At 54.7% G+C, this 15,440-nt stretch overlaps 6 protein-coding genes across 6 annotated transcripts; 4 read left to right on the forward strand and 2 right to left on the reverse strand.

Annotated features, from left to right (window-relative positions):
- Window positions 1–165: 165 nt before the first annotated feature.
- Window positions 166–2,841, forward strand: AYO20_04428 (hypothetical protein; the record flags this gene model as incomplete). Its single annotated transcript, XM_022642724.1, has 1 exon — window positions 166–2,841. The coding sequence occupies one exon, from the start codon at window positions 166–168 to the stop codon at window positions 2,839–2,841; it is 2,676 nt and encodes an 891-aa protein (XP_022501282.1).
- Window positions 2,842–3,542: 701 nt separating this feature from the next.
- On the forward strand, window positions 3,543–4,349 carry AYO20_04429 (hypothetical protein; the record flags this gene model as incomplete). The annotated part of the gene is made up of 1 exon (XM_022642725.1): window positions 3,543–4,349. The coding sequence occupies one exon, from the start codon at window positions 3,543–3,545 to the stop codon at window positions 4,347–4,349; it is 807 nt and encodes a 268-aa protein (XP_022501283.1).
- A 583-nt stretch (window positions 4,350–4,932) lies between these two features.
- AYO20_04430 (hypothetical protein) lies at window positions 4,933–5,871 on the reverse strand (the record flags this gene model as incomplete). Its single annotated transcript, XM_022642726.1, has 1 exon — window positions 4,933–5,871. One exon carries the CDS (start codon window positions 5,869–5,871, stop codon window positions 4,933–4,935), a length of 939 nt encoding a protein of 312 aa, XP_022501284.1.
- Window positions 5,872–6,642: 771 nt separating this feature from the next.
- On the reverse strand, window positions 6,643–8,007 carry AYO20_04431 (hypothetical protein; the record flags this gene model as incomplete). The annotated part of the gene is made up of 1 exon (XM_022642727.1): window positions 6,643–8,007. One exon carries the CDS (start codon window positions 8,005–8,007, stop codon window positions 6,643–6,645), a length of 1,365 nt encoding a protein of 454 aa, XP_022501285.1.
- Window positions 8,008–8,726: 719 nt separating this feature from the next.
- On the forward strand, window positions 8,727–10,289 carry AYO20_04432 (hypothetical protein; the record flags this gene model as incomplete). The annotated part of the gene is made up of 1 exon (XM_022642728.1): window positions 8,727–10,289. One exon carries the CDS (start codon window positions 8,727–8,729, stop codon window positions 10,287–10,289), a length of 1,563 nt encoding a protein of 520 aa, XP_022501286.1.
- A 1,372-nt stretch (window positions 10,290–11,661) lies between these two features.
- On the forward strand, window positions 11,662–14,990 carry AYO20_04433 (hypothetical protein; the record flags this gene model as incomplete). Its single annotated transcript, XM_022642729.1, has 3 exons — window positions 11,662–12,539; window positions 12,605–13,171; window positions 13,244–14,990. The coding sequence occupies 3 exons, from the start codon at window positions 11,662–11,664 to the stop codon at window positions 14,988–14,990; spliced, it is 3,192 nt and encodes a 1,063-aa protein (XP_022501287.1).
- Window positions 14,991–15,440: the final 450 nt, after the last annotated feature.

Here is a 15,440-nt window from a genome sequence, read left to right on the forward strand (position 1 = left end):
CTAACGATGACTGCTGCCCACTTTCCACGTGTTTGCCGACAAGCCCCTGTTTTCGAAGCCGGATGCTCTCCGATAAGACTATGGCTTCCTTACTAGTCACCGACTCAAAACCTCACGTTGGCCTTCTTCCTGTCAACCTGCTCATGAGGACAAAGCGTCTGAATCATGTCGCTGTGGACAGATGAGCGTGTGGACGAAACCGTCACCTCCGCATATGTTCATTCGCACCTCCGCGCAGATGAACAGGAATATCTTCAGCGGCCTCTGTATTTCGGAGGCGATCTGACCGATGATACCTACTTGGACTGGATCTTGACCAGGGCAAAACGCTTCTTCCTCATACTGGTAGCTACCGGTGTGCCCGATCAAATCTTTGGCATCATCGACGATTCGTACGACGACGAAGATCTACCCATCATCGAGCAAGCGGTTCCCGATCTTCGGCTATCCTATGAGCCGGATAGGTCCTTGGATAAACGTTTCTACAAGAACCAGTTCCGCTTCCTTACACGTGTTGTTGGAGAGGGGGAGCACATCCGTTATGCCGATGAAGAGGCAGTCCCTGTCGTCCCTGTCAGCTTGAAATCGGTGGTTCTCTCATTTAGTCACGAAGGCACCGATCGAGTGCGGTTACCGTCAGACAATCAGAGGGTCTTTGTACGCCGCCGCATCCTCCTCGAGGGACCGCTCAGCGAGGAGGACATTCTGAATGAAATCGCTGCGAGCAGAAGGCTGTGTCACGAACACATCGTGTCTGTCTATGGCTCCTATCTCTATCAAGGGGTGTTCAATGTCATCTCCACCCCAGCAGCCGAATGGACCCTCAAGACATTCCTCACCGATACACCTAAAAGCTTTGGTGCCCTCCCAAAGCCTGAGCGACGACGTATTTTGATCAATTGGCCACACTGCATTGCCAGCGCGTTAGCATGGCTGCACGAGAACGGCGAATTCCACGGAGGTATCCGCCCCTCCAATATTCAAATTGACAACTCCTTCTCCATCTCCTTGGGGTTGCTGGACGGAGACGGATTGCTTCGTCACAGACCTCGCCATGACGACATCGAAGCATATCAATACGGTCCGCCCGAGCGATGGAAGCGAGCGGTCACAATTCAAAGCACTGGCTCCGCTGCCCTCTCGCTTCCATCTGGAGGACGATCTGGCCGGAAGGCGGGTGGAAACCCTTCAAGACAGAACCATTCAGACGGCAACAATTCTGCGAGAAGCAGGTCGGCTTCGTCGGGAGCAACTTATACATTTCAACCCACTTCAAAAGGAGGCTATGCAAGGCTTCGCTTGAGCGCAGCGATCGGTCCTGATGCACCGCCTCAGTCTGCTGGTCGCGGTAGGGACTTGGGGTCTCCAACGGACACCAGATCCGTGGTAACCCAAGATACAGCACGGCCTACCTATGATCCGATCGTCCCAGGGAGGGCACCCTCGATTCTGTCTTCTACCAGTTCGAATGGCCGGAAGGCTCCTTCGCTTAACAGTCCTATTTTCGTCTCGGCGCCAGAAGGCCGAAGCGCTGTTGTTCAGACCTGGCAGTCGGTCGAGCACGACATGTACGCCTCGGATGTGTTTTCACTTGCGGCTGTGATAATGGACATCCTGAACCTTCTCTGCAAGCGTAGCTATAGCTCATTCTCGCGGGCTCGATCTGCCAAAAATCGGATGGCTGGCCGTGGCGGAGGCCTGGCTGATGCGAGCTTCCACGCCAACCTTGGCCAGGTCTTCCTCTGGGCCCAAGGCCTCCAAAATGAAGCTGAAAAGAAAGCCAAAAAGAATGACGGTCAGGTATATCATGCCGTCGGCCCTATCGTGCAGCTCATTCTTCAGTGCCTCGAGCGAGATCCGCTCGCACGTCTGACTAGCGCTCAGCTCGAGCAGAAACTAGGTGACCTTATTCGTCGCTTTGCCAGTGTCGATAGACTCCATTGCGCAGCTCAACAGAGAGCAGAGAGCAGTGCAGGATCTAGGAATACGCCAATCCGGGAAAAGAAATCTTCAGAAAAATCTATTGAAGGACGATCTAATGACTACAGTCCAGGGAGGACCCTTCGTCAAGGATCTCGAGATCGACGACCCACAGCAAGAGAGGAAAGGCAGCCTCAAGAGCAAACCATGCTTCTCGATGTTCCAATAATTCACTCGCCCCTCAGTCATACCCCTCCAAGCACAACCCCGACCCCCGGCACGACTTCCGTCAGTTCACTCTTGTCCTTCAATTTTGATGGCGTCTCCGACACGGTGGTGGCAGACAGTCCGCGCTCCCGCGATCATTCTCTACACCGAAGTGCTCGACGCGCAGAGGTAGCTATCCCTGCCAATCGGGTACCTTGGAGCAATGAGTTGGACACACCCCGACAGAAGCACTGGAATAACTGGCACAATAACGACAGTCAAGTGGACCCGAGACTGTCGTTCGGTGAGTCGATCGAGACAGGCGCATTCACCTACTTAAATTACAGCACGAGCGCCTCCTCAGATGAGGGGGTGAAGTACTTTCCTCGGCCTCCCGCTCCACCCTCCAAGCCGCCCCCGAATCGAGAGCTGCCTCCAGTGCCCGCCGTACCGAGAGAGTCTCGTTCTGTCAAACCAAAGCACCGCTCGACCGCTGTGAAGCCATCCAGTCAGGACATTGCCATGTTAAGTCATCTGTCATCTGCTGCTACTGGCGGACGTCCACTTCGTGTCGACAGTCTGCCGAAGACAATAGACTATGACGAGGATGTTTTCCACGACAAGCTCCATCACATGAGGCACCCGCACAACCCGAAGGCTCTTTCACACAGTCGGTCAAGACAAGATCTATATTCCGGCAGAAGAGGTGTATAGTGTATCTCGTGCTTGAAGCTACGCTGCTGAAGGATGGCCCAATATGCACAACAAGGGGCAGGTCCTCTTTGCGAATTACCAACGTCAAATCTTATGATTACTATGGGCGTTGCTCCGAATGCTACGAGCCATGATTTGAATGAAGCCATGGTGGAACACGACTTGGACTGTCCGCAAGTTTATGCAACACTTTCGGATTCGCCATATTATAGCTTGGTATCTACGCAATTTGTTCAACTGTACTATCAACGTGGGAAGCACAATCATCTTCGGCTGGGGGCGCGACTCTCGAATCATCTTTCGACTCCCAGGCTCTGGCTGGACGGATTGGATAGATCTCCATGGATGAGAAATAGAGAAAGACTTTCGGGTTATCTATGCAGGATTGGGTGTGTCTCCTGTATCAATATTCAAATGCAGTCTACCATCAAGTATCTATATGTATGATACATACTTGGTACTCTTTTTGGCTTATGTCACGTGATTATTTGTGGTCATTTGCGTCACCGTAGCAGGTTCTACGGCGCACCATATTCGCCTCGTCTTGTCCTTATCAGTCAGCCTTCTTCTGTACCTCGTCCCAACACTACCATAGCATGATATACCGGAGCCAGCATCTTCACAGCTCAAGCATCTCCGGTGCGACCACGATGTAACAGCTGAATGTCCATGCCACTTCTTGTAGTCAGCATTTCAGCGCCATGTCCGAGTCAGCGGTAGCCGAGACCACATATTTCCACACCCTCAATGCGCGGCCATACTTCTTTCCCCTGGAAACTCGCGACGGGCGGCTCGCAGATGTAATCTCACAATTGATGAAGCTGCCTGCGGAAATCCGATGGGAAGTCTTTGCACACGCTTTCAATGGTAACCGGGTCGCCGTGACCGCAAAGTCGGGCTGCTACTGCTTCTCGGACGCGACGGGGCCTTACCGCGCAGACCACCAGTGGCTGCTGAGGTCTGCGCCGCCAGGCCAAGTGAGACGTGAGGCTCAGCATGTCTTTATCCAGATGGCCATGTGGGAGCTCCATTGCCAGCAAGCGCTGCACTCGTTCGTGAACAGGATGAACGCCCTGCACAGTCTGAGCCACGTGCGCCACGTGCGACTGAATGTCTTTGAACTCGAGGCGACGTGGGAACTCAACCTGGACAAATTCCCCAATCTACAGACGGCGACGTTCGCGCCGAACCCCAAGGGCTGGACGATCACCATTCCCGAGCAGGCGGGCTCGGACCAGCTCTCGGACGCGAATGTCATGTTGCACGTGTGGCAGGTGCTGGAGTCCAGGGATGGATACGGCCCGGTGCTGGAGGCATTCAACCAGAAGACCCGCCGCCGCGCCTATAGCATGTTCTTCGTCTTCCCCATCCAGTTCCACTTGGCAGAAACATCGCGGGACGGGTCGCCCCGATGGCAATTGAGTGTCTGGAGAGCGAATATGGATACCGGGACGATCGAGCGCAACTGGCGAGAGGTTCATCTTGTTCAGGAAGCGACGCTGGATTGATGTCTGTGCTTTGCTGGTACAGTCTGTCTTTTGGCGTAGGCGAATGATATGATACGATCTTACGCATCTTTTGGATCAACTTGTGTGACTACGTGCTGGACTTGTGTGAAAAGGACCTCGGGCACAACCGATGTGCGTGGGATGAATCTATTGACCCCTGAGCAGTAGTCGATCTCGCATAAGAGCATCACCCGAAGATCCTTTGAAATATTCTTCAAATCTTTTCCTATCGGCTCACCCACGCACGCGCCTCACGATCCTATACGATTATACGGTGCGTACCTGGTGCCTGGTACTGCTCCACACCAAACCTCGCAAAGTGACGGGGGCACTGTCCTGCTGAGAAGTTAGCACGTATATACTGTGTGTTGCCTATCGAGCGGTGTATGTGCTGCGAAGCTAAACAACCAGCGCCCACGGTGTCAGTATCTGTGTCTGCAACGTGACTTGTCCAGCTAGCTACCTACCTATATAGGTATCCAAACCAATACTTACTAGGTAGGTACCTAGGTAGTATATGAGAGAACCCCCTGTCATTCACATACAGATCACGATTCTCTTACAGAACGGACTTCTTCAATCCCTACACACTCGGCCCCATGGTATACTTCCAGACCTTGTGCGCGGCATTACCACCTGCGTCACTTCTCAACCTCTTCAACTCCTCGTTCCCGCCGCCTTCGACGACGCTCGAGTCCCCATTGACGAGATACACGCCGCTACCCAAGACGCCATTGCTGCCCTGCTGGATGAGCGTGCCCCTTGCGCGCTCAGGGTCCCGGACGCGGCGGAACCGTCCGTTCGTCGCGCCGAAGAGGACTCTCTCGCCAGCCTCGTCGACGCTCGTGTCGATACCCCCGAAGACAACGCCCGGATTGACGTGCAGGAAGACGATCTTGTCGTTCTCGGCCTGTGTGGCGAGGTGTTCGAAGAACAGCGTCGTCATGGTCGCCGCGGCGGCTGTGGTGGAGGGTTCTGTCGTCCGTGTCGTGCCGAGATCGTCCACGTTGACCCACCCTTCTCGTCCGCCGGCGAGGACGGTGACGACGCGAGGAGACGCCGCCAGGCGCAGGAGCGGGAGCAGTGTGACCAGGATGCGCATGCGCGCGTAGTACTCGGCGCAGATGATGCGGTCGATGCCTTTTCCTGTGAGGGACGACGACGACGACGTCGTCGAAGACATGATCAACAGGTCCAGCCTGGCCGGGTTCAAAGCGACGATCTCCCGCGCAGCATCCTGCGCATATGACACCAGATTCGAGTCCTCGTCGGAGACGGCGCCACCGCCAGCGATCGGGACAATGTTCGCGGCCGCGTTGAGGCTCTGGACCGAAGTCTTGAGCGTCTCGAGGCGCGCAGTTTCTCCGACGAGGTAGATGGTCGGCGCCGACGTGTGGCGCAGCACCGCGTGCAGCGTCGCCAGCCCAATTCCCTCGGTGCACCCGACCAGCGCGCAGACGGGGCCGCTGCCGGGACTGAGCAGTGAGGTGTTGTTGAGGAGGATGTCGCTCGTGGAGACCATCTTTATTGAGCAGGGCCCTGATCACCACTAAAGAATGCAGCTCATATAGTTTCTGGTTCAAAAACTTCCCCGAGAAAAGAGAGACAAGGCCAGAAACGAGAGACACGGGGGAAGAAGTTAACGCCGTGTAAAGGGCAGGATGGAAAGTCACTCCGCAGGACCGAGAGGTCTACAGGATAATGGAGTTGTCTATACCCTATACCCTTATCATACCCAGTCCATAAATAGGTACGCGATCGATGGTCCAATAAATCTACGAGAGATGAGGGAATCAATCATTGGCGCGACAACCACAAACCGCAAACCGTCCCAGACGCCGTGTGTGGCATTGACGTACGAGCCAGCGCTAACGTCGTTGATTACCTATACATTCAGATGTGCGGGCTCTAATCAAGGTTGTCATGTGAGTGAGAGAGCGAAGGGGAAAGGATCCGAGTCGGAGGCATGGCTCCGAAAGGCGGGGTTTGTCTGTGTCTTGCATGTGCGTCTTGTAGATGCATCCGTGTCGTCAGCATGGGCATGTGGTGGAGCCACGGAATCTATTCAGTCGACCTGCTGTGGATGGGCTTTGCCTTCTGCTGACATTCCCGGGACGTCTGTCGAGATTATACAGCGGGCACAAGACCAGGTAGGCCAACACGCCACGATGCAGCTTCCATGCGACAATGGAGGTAACACGGTAAATCACTTCAAACAGAGCCTACCTAGACAGGTCAGCACCTTTCGGCCCTCTTACACGACGAGATCCTTGACATCTTCACGATCCATCACTCAGGATACCTTGACTGAGACAGCAGCTGCGTCGTCGACGCGGCCGAAAAACACCCCAGGGATATACTTTTCTACATCTCCGATGCAGCGAGCAAGGCCTGGGGCACCGCAAGTCCACCGGACCCCAGTTGCGACCAAGATGGTGGGTTCCTCCTCCATGGGGATTGTGTCGGCGGGAAAAAAGAAGCCGTGCGTAGTGGTCACGCATTCCGGACTGCCTTGGAAACCCATGGTTCGAAGGGCAGCATAGGCTGATTCTTGGAGCGAATCGTGGGGCCCAGTAGAACCGAGTTTGCTCGAGGCAAGCCATTGTTGCACAAACTTCTTTCCGTCCTCGTTGATTGGCGAGATCTCGAGCGGAAGCATCAGGTCCAAATATAACGAGCCGGCCTCCTCGTGAGCCGGCTGCCCTTCGCCATAATAATGCCAGGGGAGAATGGAAGGGAGATCTCCTGGCACAGGACGCCAGCGTTTCGACGGCGTCGAGTCACGCTTTGCAACCGAATAGATGAAGGAGTAGTCACCCTTCCTCTCGCAAAGGGACATGAATGCCTCGGAAGGATCCAAGTTTGCGCAGGAGCTGGCACGCGCGGTGCTGATGGCGCCGATCATGGCGTAGAAATGGTCCTCGTCACGGTGTTGGGTGCGACGGTCCATGTTCGACATGACCTGCAAAGCAGGGCGTTCCAGGTACCCGGCAATCATGTGCTCGGCAATGAGATCCTCAAACGCGTCGAGACGTGGGTATCTCTCCCTCTTATCGTTGGCAACAGAGGCCGAGTCGTCGAGGTGAGTGAGGGTGTAACCAAGGCAGTTCAGGAAATGACTGCCTTGGACGATGACCCCGCAGGATTCCTCGCAAGTGATGGAAAGAACCTTGCTGTTCGCCGCCTCCTGGTACGTCCACGCCCTCGACACCCACTCCTCCTTCTCCAAAACGTCGAGATAGACCGAATCGACGCGGTCGGAAGTGCTCATCTGCTCGAGGACAGGGCGGGCGGCCGTGGAAAGGACGACAATGACTTCATCTGCCCGGGAGTAGATAAATCCCATGCTCTCCAAGGTGTGAATCCTCTCCGGCGCGTCGACAGGTACACAGAATGCATCAATCCAAAATCGAGTGCAAGATGGGCGGTGCTGAATAACGGCACTCAATGCTGGTATTGTGCGGTCGGAAATCTGGTAGTCGCGGTGAAATGGACTGCGCTCTCTTTCCGCACCCCATGTGTAGGAGACGCAGGTGAATCGTATGTCTTCAGCATCAGGAGCGTCCAAGTCATGGGCAGCCAGCTTCCAATAACGTCCTTCAATTTGGACAGAGTCTTGTCCGCACTCGGGATCTTGGGTGAGAAGGTACAGTAGCATGGGCGCGGTTTGCGCGTGGTGCCCTCACAACAGAGAGGGTCAAATTTCTAGGGGTTTCTTGTTCGAGGTAGGAGGTTGAGGCATCGTAACTAGTCGAGCTGGCTTGTCGTTTGCGGGGTAGAGTGAGTCGAGTACAGAGATCAGTTGAAGCCAATCAAGGTAGTGAGTGAGTCGTGAATGAGGCTGATGAGCTTCATCAGCCTCATTGGCCCCGCCGCAAGGATCAGCCAAGGCGTGGCACAGTTCCACCCACGGATTCCTATACTGGTAAACGGTATAACTATCTCGTATACGTCCAAGTTTGGCGCCGATTTCGTCATCCTCTCGACAAGTCCGCGTACCATCTGGAGCGAAGCGGTGATGTCGGCCGGACACCGAAACTTCTTGTACATGTAACCGGGGCATATCCTGGCACCCTAGCAATGCGACACCGGCTATTAAACTCGGCACCGACAGACCGTCTTTTACTCATCGCACAATCCCCCCTCTTGGTGGCGTCGAAGTCAATCTGGACCTCAGTGAGGAGCAATTGGTGATCTGCCTCGGCGTGGAGAATGCTCGTTGCGCCCTTTGCCGGCTAAGACGGCACCAACCTCCAAAAACAGGATAGCACCAGCACCATCTGGCGGACAACTACGACTTCAAATCTGCTCTTTACACCTTCAAAAAGAAACAGTTGTGTCTGTGGTGTGTCAATATGTATTGTCTGGAAGCAAAGCATGTCAGTCGACCTCGAAGACACTGGGACATTTACTCTACGCCTCGAACACGATCCGCATGAGAAAGACGCTGCCAAAGACGACGGCGACCAGGAAGCCCTCGCACCGTTTGACAGTCCGTTCGATCTCCCAGTATGGCGCAAATGGGTCATAACCACTCTTCTGGCGTTGATGACCACGGCCGTCACGTTTGCCAGCTCGGTGTGGTCTTCAGCTATCGCCGTCACGTCCAAGGAGTTCCACGTCAGTGAAACGGTGTCACTCTTGGGGGTGTCGCTTTATGTCTTGGGATTTGCCGTGGGTCCTATTGTTTGGGGTATGTTCTTCTCTCCGTGTCCATTGAGACTCCTGTCATCTATGTCTCTTTCGAGTTGTGCTGACCTGAGGGTGGTGGTATTTGAAGGACCCTTGTCAGAATTCAAAGGACGTCGGTTACCACTCTTCTCGGCCTTCTTCGTGTGGACACTCCTCCAAATCCCGGTCGGAGTGGTCAACAACCTCCCTGCACTGCTGGTATGTCGCTTGTTAGCCGGCTGCTTCGGAGCCTCGCCACAGGTCCTGGTTGGTGCAACCTACGCGGACTTTTGGGAACCCGCGGAGCGTGGTGTCGCAACCGCAGTCTACTCAGTGGCTGTCTACGTAGGTCCTACTCTAGGGCCCATATTTGGCGCCCTTCTCACCGAAAGCAGTCTTGGTTGGCACTGGACAGGCTGGGTTTCTCTCATTCTCGGCGTCGCCGTGGGAATCCCTGCATTCCTCTTCGTCCCTGAGACATACGGGCCAACCCTCCAAGAACGAGCAAACAAGAAACTCAGACTGGCACAAGACTCGTCAGCACTGAGTAGACAGATCAGCAAGCCAGCTCCAGCCTTTTCCGAGTTCGTCCGAAAGTACATGTTCAAGCCGGCAATCATGTTCTGCGTCGAGCCGATGCTCATGGTCATGGCGTTGTACATTGCCATCGTCTATGGGATCCTCTATCTGACCTTTTTCGCCTTTCCATACAGCTTCGTCCAGGGTCGAGGTTGGGATCCTCGTACCGGGTCCCTCCCGTTTTTGAGCATTCTGACGAGTGTAGTGGTATCCTCACTTGGGGTGGCGGTGTATTCGAAACGATACTATCGTCCCAGGCTGCTGGCTCGTGGCTCGGTCCTGCCTGAGGACCGCTTACCGTTGGTCATGCTCGGTAGCCTGATTCTCCCAGTCGGCCTTTTCTTCTTCGCCTGGACTTCGTCACGCCACATCTCCCCCGTGCCACAAATCATCGCAGGGTTTTTCATTGGGAGTGGCATCATGCTCATTTTCACCAATGCCGTGGCATTTCTCGTGGACATCTACCTCCAGTCTGCCGCCAGTGCGATGGCGGCAAGCACGATCGTGAGGAGCCTGGTGGCCGCCGGCTTCCCTTTGGCGGCACCACGCATGTATAAATCTTTGGGTACGCCATGGGCGACGAGCGTCCTCGGCTTTCTGTGCGTGCTGGCGATCCCGGCTCCATTCCTCTTCTACAGATACGGGCGGAAGCTGCGGCAGATGTCACGGTTTGCTCCAATGCCAGAATAGCATCCTCTACGGCAATGCTGTCTCGATCAATTTAGCTGGTCGTGGTGTTTTGGTTGGTGCATAAGCGATGGCGGGGAGCAAGAGGTCTGTGCCATTGGCAGACTTAAAAAAGCCACTGCATCGGGTTTGTTCGATACGAATCTATTTAGATCAATCGTGTATCTAGCATAGGCCTCTGAAATCCCAGTGGCTGAGACATTCAAATCTTCAAACCCTCTCTGTTTGGATATTGTAGGCGGTTTGAGATAAAATGGGGGTTTGGGGGCAGTGGCTGCGGGGTGCCGTGAAGTGGATTGAACACGCCGCATGCCAACACACCTCACTGACTTAACAGGACCTTCTGGATCCCACGTCGCTCTGCGTTTCATCATCGGTGGCGTGGTGAGAGTCTGTGGCCTTCATGTTCAAACATCAATGTCCTATTCGAGATTGTGACATGCAAACCCCATCCGCACAAATTTGTCTCTGTCCGACATCCCCTTGCGCATTTGCAGCTCAAGCGATGTTTGCTACCCATCTGTCGTCTCACCAATGCCCAATCCCCAGGGATCACCCGCTCGCCTCACAAACTGGTGCGAAGCCAAGACCTTCGGAGCGAACCGAGTCGACAGCCGAAGCTGCTTAACGCGAACAAGATCATGGCTCCAATGCCCCCTTTCCTCAGAGACGAATCAGGCTTTGTGGGGACAAGGATTGCGGTGCTTGAATCCTGTGGCGGAAGATGGGAAGAGCTAGAGGAAACATACATGAAATGCCTGCGAGAATTCAGTCAAACCGTACCAGCTTTCGCTCCGACGCGTGACAATGGGCGCCGCAAACGAAAACAGAACATTCACAGACGATCACTCAGTCAATACTGACCGCTGGTTGAGCTCCAAACGCTCCGTTGCGTCTTGATCGTGCGATCTGCCTCTGGACAACTGTTTGGGTGGCTGCCTGTGTGACCTGCTGCTGCCACTCAAAAGACCCTGCTGGTCCACCGAGCTGAAAAGTGTTCTGGGCTAGCGATGTTTGTCGAGCTTCCCATAGGGCAATATTGACATCAAACCATCACACCAGCAGGAAACCGGCATGCAGCTGTCCCGTCACTGGATGCCATTCCTCGTGAGTACGCCCAGATTGTCATGGACAACCTCAACCCTCACCGGATTCGGTCAGTCTAGACACGTCTGAGAAATACCTTCTTCCACTCATCTGCTATTGCGCATGTCCTCCTTCAGCTGCACATGCAGAACATTCCGCCATGGCTGCTCCCCTCTGCCCGAGCGTATTTATCCCCGCTCTCCCACCTTTGCAACTCAGGTCGTTCGGGTCGTCTTATTCCTCGTCTAAAGGTTGAAAGCTGAGGCGTCCCGACAAGAACTCTGCCGATATGGAACAATTGCACAAATTACAAGCAACCATTTTTCAAAATGCTCCGACCGCCCCAGATGGCCGGTCCGATGCTGAGGCTGCAGCAACGCCCTCGGTGAAGCAGACGTCGCTACTCCATGATTTGACTCACCTTGGACGAGACAACGCGGCGACTTTAGTTCAGGCCTTCAACACATTGGTGTCAGGAGAACCGCTTAATGACAAAGAGCTGTTACTCGAACATGGCGTGCACATGCTTCAGTCTCTCCCTGCCAACAGCGGACTAGGTGCCAATGCTGCTGGTCGGTTCATCAAAATGCTGTGGGATGACTTGCCTCACCCACCAGGTACCACAGCTGGTCCTACGACAAGATACAGGAGGCACGACGGAGGTAACAATAATCTCTGGGACCCTGAATTGGGAAAGGCAGGGTCCCCTTACAGCCGAAGCGTGCCGCCCGTGAAACCAAAGGGCCCCAACTTACCGGACGTGGAACTAGTCTTTGAATATCTGCTTAGGCGGAAAGAAGGAGAGTTCCGCAAGCACCCATCCGGCCTGAACAGATTGTTCTTCTCCTTCGCCACAGTCGTCATTCATGAGTGCTTCCAAACTTCAAGGGACAATAAATGGGTCAACGAGACGTCCAGCTACGTCGACCTGAGCACGCTCTACGGAAACACGAGCAAGGAGCAGAAGCGAGTGCGGACGTACAAGAATGGACTCATCTACCCAGATTCGATCGCTTCGGAGAGGATCATGCTGATGCCACCGGGCGTCATTGCTGTTCTGATGATGTTTTCCAGAAACCACAATCACATCGCCCAAACGCTCTTGTCCATCAATGAGCAGGGAAGTTATGGTCAATGGGATAGTCTGACAGAAGAAAAACAGAAAGCGTAAGAGATTCGCCTCGCCGAGATGGTAACGGTGATAGGTCGTACAACTGACTGACACCCCACAGGCAAGACGAAGACATTTTCCAGCTGAGCAGAAACATCAACATCGGCTTCTTCGCCTCCGTCGTGCTGAGAGACTACGTTGCCGCCATTCTGAATACGCCACGGGCTAATTCCGAGTGGTCTCTCAACTTGGGTGAGGAGATCAAGTCTGCACAGGGACGAGTAGAGAGAGGCTCGGGTAATGTCGTATCAGTGGAGTTTGCAGTTCTCTACCACTGGCACGCCGCACTCAGCGCCGCCGACGCGAAATGGATGGATGATGTGATTAGTCGGAATCTTTCCCAGATCAAGTCCGTGGACGAGATGACGCCGCGGCTCTTCTGGCAGATGACGGAGAAAATCACAACGGACTTGATGTCGAAGCCTGCCAGCGAATGGACATTTGGAGGTTTAAAGCGTGGCCCTGATGGAAGGTTCGACGACGCCGATCTTGGCCGCCTCATCAAAGACTGCATCGAGGAGCCAGCCCACGCATTTGGTGCTAAGGGCACACCGGCAAGCCTGAAGGTGGTGGATCTCATGGGCCAGCTTCAGGCGAGGGAGATATTTAACACCTGCACGTTGAACGAGTGAGTCCGAGCATATCACCATCGAGATTCTGTTGATGTGACCACTGCAGATATGCTGACAGGTATTGCTAGATTCCGGAAATACCTCAACTTGACGGCGTACAAGAGCTTCTCGGAGTGGAATGATGACCCGGAAATTTCTCGAGCAGCCGAGCTTCTGTATGGCCACATCGACAATCTCGAACTATATCCGGGTCTGCAGGCCGAGTGCACCAAGCCACCGATGCCTGGAAGTGGTGTCTGTCCAGGTCAAACCACTGGACGTGGCATCCTGGATGATGCCGTGGCCCTGGTGCGAGGCGACCGTTTCCTCACCTACGACTTCAATAGCAACACCCTCACCAATTGGGGCGTGTCCAAACTTGCCGATCTCCCCGGAGGCGCGTACGGAGGCATACTGTCCAAGCTCATCTTCAACGGCCTCCCTGGGGAGTTTACCGGCACATCAACCTATGCTTTGCTGCCGTTCTACACGCCTGAGGCTGTCAAGGGCATACTTGAAGGCAACAAAGTGCTGGCCAAGTATGACCTTGCGAGACCTCGACCAAATGCGATGAAGCTAGTAGGTATTCACACTCAAGAAGGTGTCAAGAAGGCCTTTGAAGATCGAGAAACATTCCACGTCATGTATCAAGCCGCGATCCGCAACTGCACCGACGGCCACGAATTCATGATCGGCTGGGACGATCAGAAACGCCACGACCCACGTTCTGTCATCCTCCACAAGGCCTTTTTCGAAGAGAATTTTGAGGCGAATCTTACAAAATACTTTCGAGAGACGGTCAGAAGCCTGATCCACAAGAGCACGCTCAAGTATCCGGATCATCGACGGTCGATTGACATTGTCCGAGACGTCTGCAACGTCACGCCAATCATGTGGCTCGCCCGCCGTTTCGCGATTCCGATCAAGGACGCCGCCCATCCACGCGGCCTGGTTACCCTTCCGGAGCTGTTTGATATCTACCTGGTGCTGTTCATGTACCAGAGCTTCAACATCTTGCCGGTTAATGAGTGGAAGCTAAGGGAGACGGCCGAGACGGTTGCGCCGATCCTGAGGCAGATCTTTACAGCCCATCTCCGGACCCAACGGGGCGTAACGGAGTACATTGTGGACTGGCTCGCCAAGGGCTCTGCGTATGAAGTTGGGCCGGATGCGGACCGGTTCTACCACGCCATGAACAAGACAGGATTGGACATTGGCGACATCGTGGGTGACTGCATCGGCATGGGTGCCCCTGTCGCGGGTAACATCACGCAACAAGCATCCCTGCTGATCGATCTCTACCTCCGCGACGAATACGCGCAATACAAAAAGCGCATCGTGGAGCTCGCGCAAAAGGACGACGAAGCCTCGGACAAGGAACTGCTGGGGTTCGTGTTCGAGGGCATGCGCCACGCCGGCGTCGTGCCCGGTCTGCCCCGCGTGGCTTCCCGGGACGTGACATTTGACGACGGCGCCCGCGGCCCCGTCGACATCAAGGCCGGCCAGTACGTGCTCATCGCCACGTCCTCGGCGGCCATGGACCCCGTGGCTTTCCCCAACCCGGAAAAGATCGACCCGCACCGCCCGATGTCGTCCTACACGCTCCTCGGGCACGGCATGCACTACTGCTTCGGCGCCAGACTGGTCGGACCCGCCCTGGTCGCCACGCTCAAGGAGGTGTTCCGGCTGAAGAACCTGCGCCGCGCCGCCGGTCGACTGGGCCGCTTCAGCGTCATTGAGCACGACATCGCGGGCGTCAAGGCCAAGATCTATCTCGACGCCAATGCCAAGGAGTCGCCCATCCCGACCACACTGCATCTCTTGTACGATGAATGAGCGGATGATTCCAACCCGAGATGCCGGGATGGGTATTTTCCCCGCCCGTCGACCACTCAAGAGTTGAAATAATGGTAGTAAGGAAGGGTTTTCCCTCTCAGGGCATTGTCTGGACATCTATTCCTCTCCCAGTGTCAGAGAGTCTTTTCTAGGCTAGGCTAGGTACCTTGGGATAATCCCATGAAACCACGAATGAAGGCGGGACTCGAACGGGGATGTGAACCTCGGCGGCGACGGAAACTTTTCAAGAATAATGATTTGAAATGAGACCATGTAGGAATCCAGGGGGGATTTGGCAAATTGAATAATTCACCTCGACTATACTACATGAATCATCGTGACGAGTCGAGACGAGTCAGAATCGGAAGGATAGGATAGGATAATACTCGCCCTCTCCCCAGCCTCTCTCTCTCTCTCTCTCTCTCTCTCTCTTCCTCTTCCTCTTCCTCT

The sequence above is a fragment of the Fonsecaea nubica genome (assembly GCF_001646965.1).
Source record: "Fonsecaea nubica strain CBS 269.64 chromosome Unknown Scaff23, whole genome shotgun sequence".
Taxonomy (NCBI): Eukaryota; Fungi; Ascomycota; class Eurotiomycetes; order Chaetothyriales; family Herpotrichiellaceae; genus Fonsecaea; species Fonsecaea nubica.